The 15,730-nt window shown below is 47.9% G+C and overlaps 1 protein-coding gene and 2 non-coding genes across 3 annotated transcripts; all 3 read right to left on the bottom strand.

Moving 5' to 3' along the window:
• Window positions 1-9,831: 9,831 nt before the first annotated feature.
• Window positions 9,832-15,598, bottom strand: RPSA (ribosomal protein SA). The gene is made up of 7 exons (XM_040479858.1): window positions 15,498-15,598; window positions 14,521-14,686; window positions 13,359-13,477; window positions 11,346-11,591; window positions 10,490-10,618; window positions 10,218-10,383; window positions 9,832-9,994 (listed from the first exon to the last, which is right to left on the bottom strand). Exons 2-7 carry the CDS (start codon window positions 14,651-14,653, stop codon window positions 9,900-9,902), a joined length of 888 nt encoding a protein of 295 aa, XP_040335792.1. The 5' UTR covers window positions 14,654-14,686; window positions 15,498-15,598; the 3' UTR covers window positions 9,832-9,899.
• On the bottom strand, window positions 11,136-11,284 carry LOC121034260 (small nucleolar RNA SNORA62/SNORA6 family). The gene has a single exon (XR_005792341.1). It is a non-coding gene; the product is annotated as a small nucleolar RNA SNORA62/SNORA6 family (small nucleolar RNA).
• LOC121034261 (small nucleolar RNA SNORA62/SNORA6 family) lies at window positions 13,545-13,695 on the bottom strand. The gene has a single exon (XR_005792342.1). It is a non-coding gene; the product is annotated as a small nucleolar RNA SNORA62/SNORA6 family (small nucleolar RNA).
• Window positions 15,599-15,730: the final 132 nt, after the last annotated feature.

The following is a 15,730-nucleotide window of genomic DNA, read 5'->3' as shown; positions in this document are numbered from 1 at the left end:
GAGAGAGGGAGACACAGAATCGGAAGCAGGCTCCAGGCTCTGAGCCATCAGCCCAGAGCCCGACGCGGGGCTCGAACTCACGGACCGCGAGATCGTAACCTGAGCTGAAGTCGGACGCTTAACCGACTGAGCCACCCAGGCGCCCCAAAACTGGATATTCTTTACTTCACTGAAAATTTTCAGTCTCATATTTAAGGTGCTGGTCTCCTGAACAATGGTAGATGGCATTTTAACAACAGGTTGGGGTCTGTGCTATGGTAAGTAATGTACTAGCGTGGGTCCTGGAAGGTTCGAACGAAATGAAATCGTCTAAGACAGACAAGAAAAAGCAACCCAAGAGAGGGTCATTCTGGGCCTGCTCAGACTGGGATGGCAACCGGAATGGGACAGTATGTCCTTCTCAGCCTCAAGAAGGTGTGCTGAGAAAGACGCCCGTTCCCAACCACGCCTTCTCATTGTGAATGTCCCGCTCATCTGAGTTGGAGGAAGTCCTCTGGTGATACTGAGCCCCTCGGATTGCCCATCACTGGCAAGATACGAGGGGTTCCAAGCAATTCCTTGTGAACCTGTCACAAAAGGGACGCTTTCCCCCCGGCCTTTGACCTGTCTCTTGGTGGATCCCTTGTGAAGGTGAGAGCCCGAGTGACAGGTGAGAAGCCACGTTTTAAGCACCGGGTGTCACGTTCTGGTCCTGAGCACCAGATCTCAGATGGTGGGAAAGGCACAGATCCTCACCAGGGTTTGGAAAATACTAGCGAGGAAACGACACACACAGCGTTCCTCTGCCCTCCTGTGGTTAACAGGATGACTGATAGTGACCTGTCAGGTGCCCTGCTTGGGTTTGTGGGTTTAGATGAACTAAAGCCATAAATTCCTCCACTCTCCCAATTTAGATGGTAGTCTCTATTACAGGCATGGGTAAGGTGAAAGATACAAATTCTTTGAAAAAGCAAATGGAAGGTTTTTCTTAAGTACTGCATCTTTAATTCATAAACCAACCGTTTTACAGGAAAAAAAGAAGTGGTATAGATCTCTCTCTCCCTCTCTCTCTCTCTCTCTCTCTCTCTCTCTGCTTTTTAGTGCCTTCACATGATAAATGCCTTTCTATTTGTCTTCTTTCCAAATTGCAGGGTAAATTCCTGGAGGGTAGGGAATGTTACTAGCTCTTTGTCAGATCCCATGTTCCTAGCTCAAGGAAGAGCACATTGTTTTCAGCAAATATCGTTGAGTAGCAAAATTACAAGGTGTAAGAGTTTACAGTATTTTTCTCTTTGTTTTTGCAGCACTGGCAGGCAGTGGCTTTTTTATTTGATCACCTTAGGCACAGATTATTGCCGGTAGAGGGGATCGTATGCTACCAAGACCCATTTCCTTTAAAATATATATATTTTTTAACATTTATTTATTACTGAGAGACAGAAAGACACAGAGCATGAGTAGGGAAGGGGCACAGAGAGGGGGAGACACAGAATCCGAAGCAGGCTCCAGGCCCCGAGCTCTCAGCACAGAGCCTGACGCAGGGCTCGAACCCACAAACTGCGAGATCGTGACCTGAGCCGAAGTCGGACGCTTAACCGACTGAGCCACCCAGGCGCCCCTACCAAGACCCATTTCTCGTGGCATGGCGAAATGCTCAAAGCAGTGAGCCTTGCCGCCTCTCCCTGGATATTGAAATCAAAACAGGTCAGCAATTGCTCTCCACCTAAGGTGAAAGGCAAAGAAACAACCATGAATCAGGTTAACAAAAGTCAGTGCTTTGTATGGTGGGCGATGATACTCTGAACCCCGAACTCTCTTTTGTCGCTACTAACCCTGCGAGTTCAGAAAATGTCCCTGTCATGTGGTCCCCGAGCCGCAAGGATTTTCACGATAGCTGTGTTTGTAAAAGGAGAAATTTTGTAAAATGTGAAAAATAGGAAAACAAACACACAAACTACGTGGTGGCCACGTAACAGTTCATTACATAACTAACCTATGCAATAGGTACGAATAGGTACGAACGCTAAAATATCACGGAGAAGTGCTTACCGTCAATTCTGTAGGAAAGTCAGCTGGCTCTTGTGGTGTATAATTGCCTAACTGCATCGCCTGAGAAGTTCATTGCTATGATACAAAGGAGCGGCGATAGCGGGCATCCGTTTCTTTCTGACCGTGGTGAAAATGCCTCTAGGATTTTCCATCACAGCAGCTGTCTATTGTGGAATAACCAACTTTCCCAAAGTGAAGCTGCTTTTTCATTTCTTCTGCTCACAAACACTCAAGTGTCGACAGAGCCAAAGTTCCACCCAGGTTAAAGGAGGACACAGATTCCACCCATGAGATAGTGGCAAGGTAGCATTATATAATGAGTGGGGATGAGAAACATTCTTCTATTCTAAATTATTTTTAGTGTTTCTTATTGAGAGAGAGAGAGACAGAGTATGAGGGGGGTGTGTCGAGAAAGAGATAGGGAGACACAGAATCCGAAGCAGGCTTCAGGCTCTGAGCTGTCAGCACGGAGCCCAATGTGGGGCTCGAACTCCAGCTGTGAGATCCTGACTTGAGCTGAATGAAGTCAGACGCTTGACAGACTGAGCCACCCAGGTGCCCCGACATTCTTCTAAAGTTGACATTTTAACCTCTCTTATTAACAAAGACATTGAAACGCTTTATCTTCGAAATGCCCCCTCTGCTCTTTGTATATATTTTACTGAATGCTTTTTCCCCCTTTTTGGTTTTTACCCCAGAAATTGGATGCTTTCTTCGTTTCAATAATGTTTACCACCAAGGAATGCATCTCTAAGGATGTTACTAAATAAGGCCAAACTGTACCAATTTATATGCCCACCAGGGAGTGTGAGAGCTCCTGTTCCAAGCCCTGTTACCATAATCTGATTTTACCAGATTTCTTTCTTGTTGATGGTAGGTTTGTAATGGAAAAGAACACGTGGATCCTACTTTACTCTCACCTTCCTTCATGCCATCTTTCCAAAGAGTGAGAATGTTATCTCCTTTAAAGTCTGCCCCTTCAGATGCATAGCTCGTAACTGTTTGACTTGGTTATACAGAAATATCTGTATATGGAGTATCTGTATCTGTATATGGAGACCAGAGGTAGAATGTGCCTATATTAGCAAAACTCTGGATCCTTCCATTGCTGCTTTAGTGGCTGACTAGAATTAGCTGGAGTTCTTGTCTCTCATGACTTTGCTCAAAGCAGTCAAAAGATGGTCAACATAAGCCATCATTCTGGATCTTTCCTACCATTTCCCTAATGCTACATAATTGATCAAATTGTAGTCCACCCTCCAAAATAATGCAGGTAATAAAACCTGACCAAACATTCTACCACCGGGTAATCTGAGGTACCAGTTTCCCAGTCTACGCCCAGCTACAAAAATCAGGGGACCTATTACTATGGAAGAAGGAAGGATGGACATTGGTGGACCACGAGCACTCTTGCCACAGCCTCCTTCTGGCATCACTTTTGCCCCCCTTATTAACTTTTCGTTTTCTGGAAAGTCTTTAGATTATCCCAGTTCTTGGATAACAGAGCTGGGTGGACCATTCATGTTTCTCATTCGACCGTCTCCTGTCACCATTGATGGGAACACTCGGGTATTCTTGTCTCCTTGGCTGCTTTCAAGAACACTTTCATTTTTGGTGTTTCCATGATTCCTCCACAACGTAAAGGATACGTTTTTAAAAACTGATCCTACTTGGTACACAGTGGGATTCCTGAATTTGTGGATGCATGAGAATTTCAGAAAGTTCTCAGCCTTTTCGACACCGACTTTCCTCATTCTCTCTCTCCTCTCCTGCTGCAATTCCCAACTAGATGTTTGACATTTTCATTTTACCTTCTGTGTATCTTCTCTGATTTTCTGTCCCTCTGTTCTCCTTGTAATTTCTTCCTATGTTTTTCTAGTTCACCAGACTTTTCTCCAACAGTGTCTTATTGTTAAATCTGCTGTTTCTTTTAAATTGTGATATTTCTTCATTTCTAAGTTGCAAATGCAGAGTAGTCATAGACATTGTTTTGAAAACCAATTTACTTAACCATATGAAATGATATACACTAATACAAAAACAAAAACAAAAAGTCCTCTATAAGGGATTTTGAAATAAATGTCAAACCAGCCTTCATTCCTTCAGGCTTACAAGCCTGTGAGGCCCCGGGCACGGTCGTATGTATGGCCATGATGTTCTGGAGAACTACTTTCCCAGGCTGAAGGCTGCGCCTTTCTCTTGCAAAGCATAAATTGAAGACACCTTTGGGTTAGGATAGGGCATTGGGTAGAAGGGAAAACAGAGGTCAATGGCTGAGTAGGTGGTGGAGGGCCTTTTGCTGGGGACATGATCATGGGCACTTCTTGGCGATGTGGGGTGTGCCTTGTGCCAGTGTGAGCTGAGCCAGCCGCCATGGAGAGGGGAAAGTGCTCCCTGGGCCGTTGTCTTTCATTAAGGGTACAGCGGGGGACAGAACTGGGGTACATGTCTATGCAGTTAGAGATTTTTTCCTGGTCCCCAACTCATTTCCAGACATATCTAAAGGCGAAGGGAGAAAAAATGTAGGTGAATTTTCCAGGGGGGCAGACAGGAGATCTACACCTTTCGCATAGCAAGGGCTCCAAGAGACTCGATGGCCTCTGGTAAAGGCCTCCAGCCCCCCATAAGAGTAAACCTCTCTCAGCTCCACTTGGTGAAGCTGCGTGGAGACTCCTTCCAGAGGGGTTTCTTCGCGCTTTTTTTATTCTCCCCCACGATGCTCTCCATTTGTTTCTCTTTTCTATAGCCTAATGCCTAGGATTCTTGTTTTAGGCAAAACTTCTCCGTGTTCCCATCACTTCTGTCCCCATAGAAAATGGTTTCCTTGTTAACTAATGACTCGCCTCCCCGATCAAAATATATGCCACAAGGTCCCAAGCTTTGATTTCATTCACTACTCTATCCCTAGTGCTTAGCATAATGTCTGGTCTAGAGTAAGTCCTTAATATTTGTTGAATGTTGAATTCTGATTTTACGTGAGATTCTTGGCAGAGATAAAACTGATTAATTCTTGGGTTATTCCTAAATGAAGCCTGCTGCACTTAGCACCAGAAGTATGACAGGCTCTGCTCTACTCAAGGAGTACAATGTGTGGCTTGGAGGTTTGGCGGTTTTTCATGGATGGAATTTAGTAATGCCATCCTTGCCTTGCACAAAAGGTCTGGACTGCTCAGGCAGGGTCAGAAGCCCCATGGCAACGGTGACATTTACCATCGGATATCTACATTATTTAGAATATGGATAAAGTTGTTACGAGATCCCTAAGAGTAGTTTCCTAAGGGGTACAGCTTAAAACATCTTGAGTATCTAGGAATAAATTTACCAGAAGATGTCCAAAACTTCTCCAGGAAAACTTATAAAATTCCATTGAGGGAAGGACATAAAATGAGAAACTGGCAAGAGATAAAGGTTGTTCATGGATCAAAAAACTCAATGCTGTAAATCAGTCAGCACTGCCCCAAATTATAGAATCAATGCGATCCCAACTGGGTTTATAGTAGAACCGTGCTAATTGTTTTAAAAAACATATATAACAAGGAACTGATCAATAATAGCCAAGACCCTCTTGAAGAAAAGAAGGCAGGAGGATTGCCATACCTGTTGCCATAATAGATTATGAAATTCCAGTAAAAAGGAAGGACAGTGGGGCACTGGCCCAGGGACTGACTCACAGAGCAGAGGGTAGAAGAGGGAGGCCATGGGATCCTGCATGGATGGACCCTGGACTTTGAGAGGCAGGGGTTCTGACCACTGAGGAAAGGACGGTGTCTTCAAGAGAAGTTACTGAGGTTTGTGGCTATGTTTTTATAGGATTTTGTATACGGTTGTGAAACCATCTGACGTTATCTGGTGAAGTTGGAGTTGAAGGCCACTGTGGGGAAATTTTGGTGCACTGGGATCAAAAAATGTTCAAAGGAGCTGTGCTGACAATGGCCAGAACATGGAAATAACCCAAATGGTCATTCAGGATATTGATGTCATGGTCGACTCTGGAGGAACATGGCAACGGGGATGAAAGGCACAGAAATAACACTGAGGACAAGAAGCAAATCACACAAGATATGCTATGTTTCCATCTACAGGAAGCTCAAAAACAGGGAGACTAGAAACAATCCTTGAAAGGGCCTACTTAGCTAAAACAATCAAGTGAACCAAGGGATTGCAGGAGAGGAGCCCTGTGACTTCTCGGGACAAGGAACAGGACGTTCCCACGGCAACCTTCTCAGGTCCTGGCACCTTTCTGTTTCAAAACCTGCATAAGGATTGCAGAGGCCTTCGTTTGATTCTTACTCAAGGATATACAAGTATGTCTTTTGTCATCATCTGCATATATGGTGCATTTGACAATTAAAAATTATTTTTAAATTCTGTACTAACAAAAGACAATGTGACACGGAGAATGTTTACTACGTGCCCGGACCCAGGGTAATTGCTGTGCACAGCAATCCCCGAATCACATCCCTATGAATATCCCCATGCTGGAGTCACTTGGGCCACTTGATGACATCGTCTCTTGCCCAGAGCCACACAGGAGGAAGGGGCTGAGCAGGGCTTTCATCGTCTCAGGCGTGTCTGATTCCAAAGCCCGGTTCTGCTATCCTACCTAGCGGCACATGAGGTCAAGAGTAATGCAATGGCCAGGGTCCCTTCACGGGTCACTGGGATATATGAGGGTGTCCTTCGTGCTCGGCCATGACCCAGACCAGACCCAGTCTCACCCGCCCACTCCTCAGAAGACCACAACCCAAGCCAACCTCAGGGAGCGCAGCCCGTTCCTGAAACGCCACATGAGCCCACGGCTCTGATGTAGGGGAACGACTAACACCCTAGTGAAGTTCAAAGCAGGTGACGCAGCTGCCTGTGCTGAGCCACGTGCCACTGGACAAGGCGCCAGAGAGTGGGCACCTCAAGCCTTGGTGGGAGCCTCAGGCTTGCCAAATGGAGTTTGCCTCTCCAGCTCCTTCTTAAACGCTCAGTAATCCCTACCATTTATTCTTAACCACTTGCTCTGTTCAGAGTGCTTAGTGCTATCTCCCAAGTGTCAGATTCGGTATTAGGCTGAATCCAGTGGGGATGCCAATTTGCCCTTGCACTGGGATGCAAGACACGACACCAGGGAAGGAGAAGTCCCCAAGGTACTTAGGAAAGCGGGGGGAGGAAGGGGGAAACTCTACAGACCTCTGTATGGAATTGTTTCTATGAGTTTAGAAGACAAAACCCGAGACGTGCATCCAGAGCTGGAAGCTGTGGTAAGAACAAGAAAATCCTGAAGCCGGAGGCTTAATCGCCACAGGTTAAGCATTGTTTCCACAATAAAGAAAAAAGCCGTGTATTATTCACAGCAGTTTCCAGGGTCAGGCGGGACAAGAGATCTGTCTGGGAAGACCGTGCCTGGGTGACTAGAGGCGGCCCACCCGGCCAACTCAAGCGCAGTACCGGGGAGGGAGGGGTCTCCCTCCTTGATCCAGTAGTAGTCCCTGAAGACTCAAGGCTGCCAACGCCCATGGGGGAAAGCCCCAGTGGCAGGTAGCAGGGTGAACACTTGGAGGGGGAGATTAGTCACTTAGATTCAGCAGCGCTCGGGCACTGACCATCAGGTAGGCACCACTGAGCCGAAAACTGGGTGTTTGAATTAGTTTAAGATGCTTTTCCACATCGGGCTGGCTCAAAGGCACTGGCCTGCAGCCGTATTGGCCCGGAGTGGAGTGACTTAGGTCTGGGCCACCTTAGGTCCTGGGTTGGGGCAGAATCTCAGTTGACATGAGGAACAGAATCTAATTCTCCTGGAGGCAGCGAGGAGGGTGTGAGGCCAAGTAGGATCTGTGAGAAATTCCATCTGGGATCTGGCTGCATCACATTGGGCATCAACCAACTGTGCCAAGGGAATCCCGTCTCTGGTCTTTTCAGTCTGGGCTTCAAGTTGAAGAACTTAGATTCTAGGGGGAAAAGGCTGTTTGTGGAACTGCTGTGGGAAGCCAGGAGGCAAGGGCCAGAGCAAGGAGCAAAAGCAATGCAGACAGGTGCCCATGTTGGAAGGCACGGACCCCTAGTACACACGGCTTGAGGGTAGGGATGGGAGCTGGGCCAGCAGTTACCAGTCAGCAAGTGATGTCAGGACTATTTTCTGGAACACAGACCGAATTGCCAGGAAACCTAGTGTTTTCCTAGTCCTTTCGGGAACAGCCTCCTCCACCTCCTCCACCGCAGAATCTGATAAATGAGCTCTTAGCACCATTCACGCCTCCTCTGAACCTAAGGTCTTCCCCGTGCTCCTCCCGCACCTGTCCCTCACCCCAGCCATCCTGAATCCAGGAATTGGTGGGGCTGACCGTTTGGCAGTACTTGAAAGTGCCACGGGTTCAAGGTCTAAGCACATCAGAGCTTGGCAGGCCAACGGCAGAGGCGTCCTTGCTCTGAACAGTCAGCACAGAATCCCCACGAAGCTACTGATGCTTGGGCTACGGGATCCCTTCATTGCCCCTCCACCCCGGAAGGAGCCCTGGGAATAAGGGAACGTGAACACACACAGCTCTTCCAAGAGGGGAGTGAACCGATGTAAACTCAGGCTCCTCAAAACCTGGGCCCACCCTATTTCTCCATTCTCATTTTTTTTTTTTAAAGTTAGACTGGGCACGTGAGTGGGGGAAGGTGGAGAGGGAGATGATCCCAAGAAGGCTCCGCTCAGCACTGCCCGTGCAGAGCCCAATGTGGGGCTCAAACCCACAAAGCTGAGATCATGACAAGGGCCAAAACCAAGAGCCTGACGCTTAACCGACTGAGCCACCCAGGGATTCCCCTTGTTTTAATGGGTCAAATGTTATCGTGAAATCAGGAAAGCTGCTAGACATTTTAAACAATTGAAAATGTGTAGTAAATGGCAAATATGGAGAACATCATCTAATGCCCTTTCCATACACCCATAAAACCCTCCTAGAACCTGTAGGCAAGCTGACCTGGTGACAGGCTGGGGGCCCTCTGGTGGCTCCAGAGTAGAAGGCATCCCACCCGGGCCCTAGGCAGGCTTTTCAAATGCCAGATGTTATCCAAGGTTTGGCTGCGTAACTGGCACAACAGCAGGGTGGTGACGGAGAATCAATTTCCTTCAGAACTGACTCGACACAATTTACCAACGCAGATGGTAATACAAGAATACTGGGTCGGACCTAGGGAAAAATATTTCCAGGGTTACCACCTATTTACAATTATTTAAATCTGCTTTCACAACAGCTGTTCCCTACGCAAAAGGGAAGTGCAGGGAAACTCCCAAGAAAGCAGCACTGTCTTCTAACTAACGTGGACTTTAAGATGTGTATACGTACAACGGACTACTTGGCAATGAAAAAGCATGACATCTTGCCATTTGGAACGTGAACAGAACTGGAGGGTATTATGCTAAATGAAATTAAGTCAAAGACAGGTACTTAACAGAAGACCACAGGGGAAGGGAAGGAAAACTAAGTTACAGAGAGGGAGGCAAGCCCTAAGAAACTCTTAAATACAGAGAACCGAGGGTTGATGGAAGTGGGGGGTTTGGGGCGGGGGGGCGCGGCGACAGGAACTGAGGAGAGCACTTCACGGGGGTGAGTACTGGGTGCTGTATGTTAAGTAGTGAATCACAGGAATCTACTCCTAAAGCCACTGTAGACACTGTATGTTAGCTAACTTGACAATAAATGATCAAAAAACAAAATTTTACTTAAAAAAATAGAAAAAAAAGAGTGGGCTTTAGAAGTAAAAGGAACATCAAGACCTGAAGTAATCCCAGGCATCTTGATTTGGAATGCAAAACGGACAGACATGGACCCAACTTATAGAAACGGTTTATTTTCCGTCAACCTTATTTCCATTTTGCTTCTCCGCAGAAGAGCAGCTCAAGACCACTCGGTGGTTGTTCCCACCCATTCGGTGGCCTGAGCAGTGGGGGCTGCAGACCAGTCTTCAGTGGCGGGCTGAGCGCTCCAGTCCTCTGTTAAGGAAACACCAAAGAACAGTCAGGCCCCTTCAGTGTTCTCGTCACCCTACCCCCACCCAGCACCGTGCCCTGAATCCCACCAGATACACATTTCAAAGGACAAACAATGGAGGCCAAACCACTTCAAAAACACCCCAACTCCACAATCTGTCAAGTTAGCAGCTCAGCTATATAGCACACTGGGATGAAAACCAGCCTGAAGCATCAGGACCCGTACCAGTGGGGAACTGCTGGATAGGCACGGAGGGCACCTGCACGCCTTCGGACCAGTCTGCGACCTCAGGCTGAGTAGCAGTGAACTCAGGAGCTGGAGCAGTCCATTCACCCTGAAATTCCTCCTTGGTCACAGCCTTTTCGGCAGCAGCCTGCTCTTCCTTTTCAATCTGGTGAAGACAAAGCGTACAGGGACCAGTAAATTTTACTTCTGGAGCACAAACCAGGAGGTCTGATTTACTTACGTGTCCACAAGCCTTTGGGGAGCAAACTTACCTCTTCAGGATCCCTATAGAAGTAGAGATCAGGCATGACCTCCCAGGGGTGTTCACGGGAGATGGTGCCACGCATGCGCAGAACTTCCCGGGCCAGCATCCACCACATCAGACCCACCGAGTGAGCTCCCTGCGGGAGCGCCAGGTGTTAACAAGTGACGCTTGGTCAATCCCCAACAGCACGTCCTTCCCCCATCCACCCATCTGTCCCATCATCCAGGTCCTTGGTACCAAGAGACAGGAGACCCGTCTCTTGGTTTGCAGAGTGTACTTCTAACAGAGCACTCCAGAAATTCGTCTCAATCTTGGTGGTCACTGGAACCAGGGGGATTAAAACACAACTATCAAGACTCCACCCATGAAATGAAATACCTGTGAGTGCCTGGACACGGATACTGCTATTAAAACATCTCTTTGGGGGATTCTTACACGGAACCAGGGTTTTGAGACCCAGGAAACCGGGCCAATTTGAATCACAGGCAACCCACCTTTTTAGGATTTCATAGCAGTTCATCCAGTTGCTCTGAAAACAGAAAGGCCTAGTAATGCCCGAGAGGCCCAAGCAGTTAAGAAATACGGAGAAGAGCAGACGAACACACACGCCACTTAAATGATTTCTCCTTAAAGTTCTGACACACTCGAATTATACTTGTAGCAAGAATTACTATCAAACTCCACTCACTGGGCCAGAGACCCTTGTGGTGTTAGCGAAAGACTTGCCCCTCGTGTAGCACACTACCTACACTTGTGAGTTCATCGGCCAGAGCCTCAACTCCAAGCTCTAACAATGTGCAGAGGAATGCCCAGCTGTTTCCGTAGCGCTCCCGTGAGCTCTGGTGACGTCACAGCGTTATTACCTTGTTGTTGCAAGGGATGGCGATGTCCACATAGCGCAGAGGAGAGTCTGTGTTACACAGAGCGATGGTAGGCAGGTTAACGTAAGACGCCTCGGTGAGAGGCTGGTGGTCGGCCCTGGGATCGGTGACCACCAGAAGTCTGGGCTCCCGGAAGGCTGCCTGGATCTGGTTAGTGAAGGTTCCGGGAGTGAAGCGGCCAGCAATAGGAGTGGCTCCGGTCGCAGCAGCAAACTTCAGCACAGCTCGCTTGAAGAACGAACATCGAGAGTTACCAGCGCTCAAGAAATGGCATCGCAGGAACTCCCCCAAGCGTCCGTGTGCCGACACCCGGGTCTGTAACTGCCGAAGCGGCTCCCTTCCAACAGTGAAAACATCAAAGCACTTCAGACACCCAGTAATTCTTTGTCCTCCACGTTACCCGACAACTACTTGCAGAACTGGGGCCCAGAAACAGTAAGCACGCCCCACCCTCTGATCCTGTCTGGAATGCTCTCCCCACTCCCACCGGCTGGTTTCAAGAACCGGGCAGGTCACTCGTATGCTTCCACATTCTTCACGGGGCCGTGACGAGTCAACACAGCACACAACAGCGCCCGACACACCAATAAGCACTTCTCTGCTCTGGCCGAATTCCATCGCAGCTACCCTATGCACCACAGCAACATACCCTTCCTTTTTACCCCGTAAAACTTATTTCCTGCATCCCTAAAAAAGGCAGAGTTACGGTTTTTCTGCTACATCCCAAGCCCCCTGCAACACTGCCTGCCCAATACGGATGCTCAGTAAATCTTTGCCGAGGAAAGCCATGAGAGTGGTCACTGGGTCCATTCTACAGCAATCCTGAAGTCTTCTACCGTGCAACAAACTAGGGGTCCTGATACAAGTCAGCCTCTGGAGAATAACCCCCTGCGCAAAACACATCTTCGGTTCGTGGCAATCAATTTTATGGTCAACCTAAACAATACAAACGAACCTGTCTTACTACACGATTTAAACATCTGTCAAAATCCAAGTCAAACATCTTTTTCAAATTAGAATTGGGGTCAATGAAATCCTTGCTAAACCTCCTGTAGTGGACTTTTTTTTTTAATTTTTTTTTTCAACGTTTATTTTTGGGACAGAGGGAGACAGAGCATGAACGGGGGAGGGGCAGAGAGAGAGGGAGACACAGAATCAGAAACAGGCTCCAGGCTCTGAGCCATCAGCCCAGAGCCCGACGCGGGGCTCGAACTCACGGACCGCGAGATCGTGACCTGGCTGAAGTCGGACGCCCAACCGACTGCGCCACCCAGGCGCCCCTGTAGTGGACTCTTGAACACATGTTTTAAACTCTTCAGGGCCACTTACATGTGGTTTTTTTTAACAGCACTCTACAGTATTTTCCCTTCTGGCTTATTCTTTAAAATACAGTATGTAATACATACAGCATACAAAACGTGCTAATTGACTACTTAGGCTATCAGTAAGGCTTCCAAAGGTATTGAAAGCTATTAACAGCTGAGTTTTGGGGGAGCCAGAAGCTAAAACAGATTTTTGACCACGTTGGGGTTGGTGCCCCTAGTCCACCGTGCTGTGCAAGGCTCAACCATAATCAATTTTTAAGGAATCCACTGGTTTTCTCCACAGAAAAACAGAATTGTCAAAACAGAAATGGGGCAATACAAGTTTTACCCATTGGCTATTACAAAAACTAAGTTATTTATGTTAGCAAAGATTTCTACTCTTGCTTGACTTGGATGAGGACTGGCACCCTGTTAGGAAACCTTTCTGAAAAATCCTGGAGTTGACACCAAAGCTTGGACCCAGTGTTTCATCTTCGTCAAGAGAAAGGTCTGACTACAGAGACACGTGATAAGCCATTTTTACAGGATTATGTCAGTACCTAGCGGCACAAGAAAACACACAGGAAAAACAAAGCTCAACATTCTACCAGATGCCAAGTAGCGTGTAAACCAAAAACAATGAATCCAGGCAATTCAAGATTTCTAAAAACCAAGCATATTGTTTCCAAACCTGGCCAGTATTCCGGGATGATATGACACTGACATCAGCTGGGTTTTCAATGGCAACAATGGCCCGAGCTGCCAGCAGAAGCTTCTCCCAGGTTCTCTTCAGATTGATGATGTAGATACCTAGGTGATGGCAGAAAGCTTTGTAGTACCAGACTTAATTTTCAAGTGGACTTTGTTCTAAAAGGCCGAATGTGGCAGCGAGTACTATCAATCTCCAGTCATAGAGGCAGGCTCTACTGGTGTTAGCGAAAATCCTGCAATTTATCTAGCACACTTCCGACACTCAGAAGTTCATCGGCCAAGGCTGGCCTCCACCTTGAGCTTTAATAGTGTGCAGCCTTAATTCGGTAGACAAAGTGCATCTTCTTGGTCCTTTCCTGCCCTAAGCCTCCATCAAGGCCCCATCCAGATTCCTGTAAGTTCTCACCCACCTCCTGGTCTCCAGCCCCACTTTCCTTACAACCTGTCTCAATGCCAGATTTCACCCCAAACTGCTTCACAGCACACAACCCCCAGGCTTAAGTTCTTCAGTGGCTCCATCTGAGCTCGAAGCACTGCCTTGCCCAACATACCTTCCAAAGTCTTCACAACCTACCTTCCCTTTTCTAGTACCTTCCAAGCCTCCTCATTAAGGTCTTAGCTCTTGCTCAACTTTACTCTCAGAATTCAGTTGAACGAAGGGAACGCCTGACCGGCTCAGTTAGAACATGCGATCCTGGGGTCAGGAGTTTGAGCCCCACATTAAGTACAGATTACTCAAAAACAAAGATCTTAAAAAAAATAAAATTCAAATGAACCTGCTTTCAGTACCTGTGAAATACAAGACGCTATGGAAGATAAACTAATGAGCTTCCTCATCATTTATACATCTCACAGCTCCTTCGTGGCCCAACCTAAGTCCCAGAAACTATCAAGTGACATACTCTTGCACTGGAGCCCAGAAAGCGGTCCTGCCAAAAACCACCAGTACGCTTTTGTTTTTTGCAAAAAAAAAATTTAAAAAAAAATTTTTTTTAAGATTAAGAGATGCATGCTGTATCAGCTGAGTTGACCAGGTGCCCTACGTTCACTTAAGTCTCAAAGCTTACTTCCGATGTAGACATCTGGTTTCATTTATTACTTAGTTGGAATGCCCTCCCTCCCAAATCAAAGCAACAACTGACCATCACTTTTCCTTTTGTAGATGTACTGTTCCATCTGGAAGTCAAGGTTGGTGCCACCTAAGTGGGTTCCTGCGGCAAGAAATTTGAGGACATCCTCCTCCTTCATTTGCAGGACATCAAGGGCTCCGGACATTGTGAAAGTTTCCCTTTAAGTTACGACGGGAACCTGGAAAACAATGGTTAACCATCCAGCTATTTTCATTTCATTTCAGTGGGTTATGGGACCAGGTGCATTCTAACTACCCTGGCGAGCCAAGCAACCTATTTGAACACAGCCCAAGGACCACACCTTTTACAGTAGTGTAATGGAAAAAGACCCAACAGAACAGACCAATCCCACACATTACACAATTGCGGCACATCTTGAGTGCGTGGAGATGGGAAAAACACCCAAATAATTAAGCAAAATGAAAACGGTGATTTGCCACTTAACATTCCAGGGGGCAACCGGGAGTCGAGTTACCGATGAGCAAAAATAACCAGATGCGAACAAGTTTATTTTCAAGCGGATTGAAGGCAGGGCGCTTCTCAATTATTTCTCTCTACGGTCACAACTGATTTTCTGCAAACCCTTGCCAGGTATCTTAACGCGAACGGGATACACCAAGCAGCCCAAATAGCTGTCGTAAACCGGGACCGGGGCCTGAGCTCACGGCCGGCCGAACGCCGGGGTCCGAAGCAACTGCAGCGCGGTACGCTGATCCTGTTTGCTGCGCCACGGCCGCCCAGCCGCAGCCCGGCCCGCACCCTCACCCGGTGCCCTGGCTCCAGCACGACCTCCGCGCGCTCCGGGGACACTGTGGGAACCCGCGGGCCCGAGTTCGGCCACGTGCGGGCGGCTGGGCGCGGAGCCGGAAATAGACCCGCTTTGCCTGCTGGCTCCCATCCCCAGCCCTCGCACCCCTCACTCCAGCGGAAGGCTATTTAAGTCCTTTGGGACTATTTGGGGGACACCGGGAACCCTACAGGGGACTCACGCAAAACAACGCCGTATGGACCCCTCTCTGGGTAGCGCGGAAAAAGGCCGGCGGCCGGAAGTGACGTCTTTATATACTCCGCTGCCAGCCAATGACAGCGAAAGCTAAGCGGAAGGGTGAATGGGCTGCCTAATCCAGCGGAGCCTTTTGCGACGTTAGTGCTTTCCGGCGCCGCGAAGGAGTTCCTCGGCACGCGGCCACCTCCGCTGTAATTCATCAGGGACCTGCAGTTG

The sequence above is a fragment of the Herpailurus yagouaroundi genome, unplaced genomic scaffold (genome assembly GCF_014898765.1).
Source record: "Herpailurus yagouaroundi ecotype Mexico unplaced genomic scaffold, PumYag 159, whole genome shotgun sequence".
NCBI classification, from domain to species: domain Eukaryota; kingdom Metazoa; phylum Chordata; class Mammalia; order Carnivora; family Felidae; genus Herpailurus; species Herpailurus yagouaroundi.
This window is presented reverse-complemented; position numbering and strand designations above follow the sequence as displayed.

Excerpts from the sequence above, each read along its gene's own strand:
- RPSA (XM_040479858.1), bottom strand. The coding sequence starts at position 14,653 with ATGTCCGGAGCCCTTGATGTCCTGCAAATGAAGGAGGAGGATGTCCTC. Across the intron at positions 13,478-14,520 it reads CTACAAAAGGAAAAGTGATG|GTATCTACATCATCAATCTG; the intron begins GTCAGTTGTTGC and ends GCCATCACCTAG. Across the intron at positions 10,619-11,345 it reads CCATCCCTTGCAACAACAAG|GGAGCTCACTCGGTGGGTCT; the intron begins GTAATAACGCTG and ends GCGCTCCCGCAG.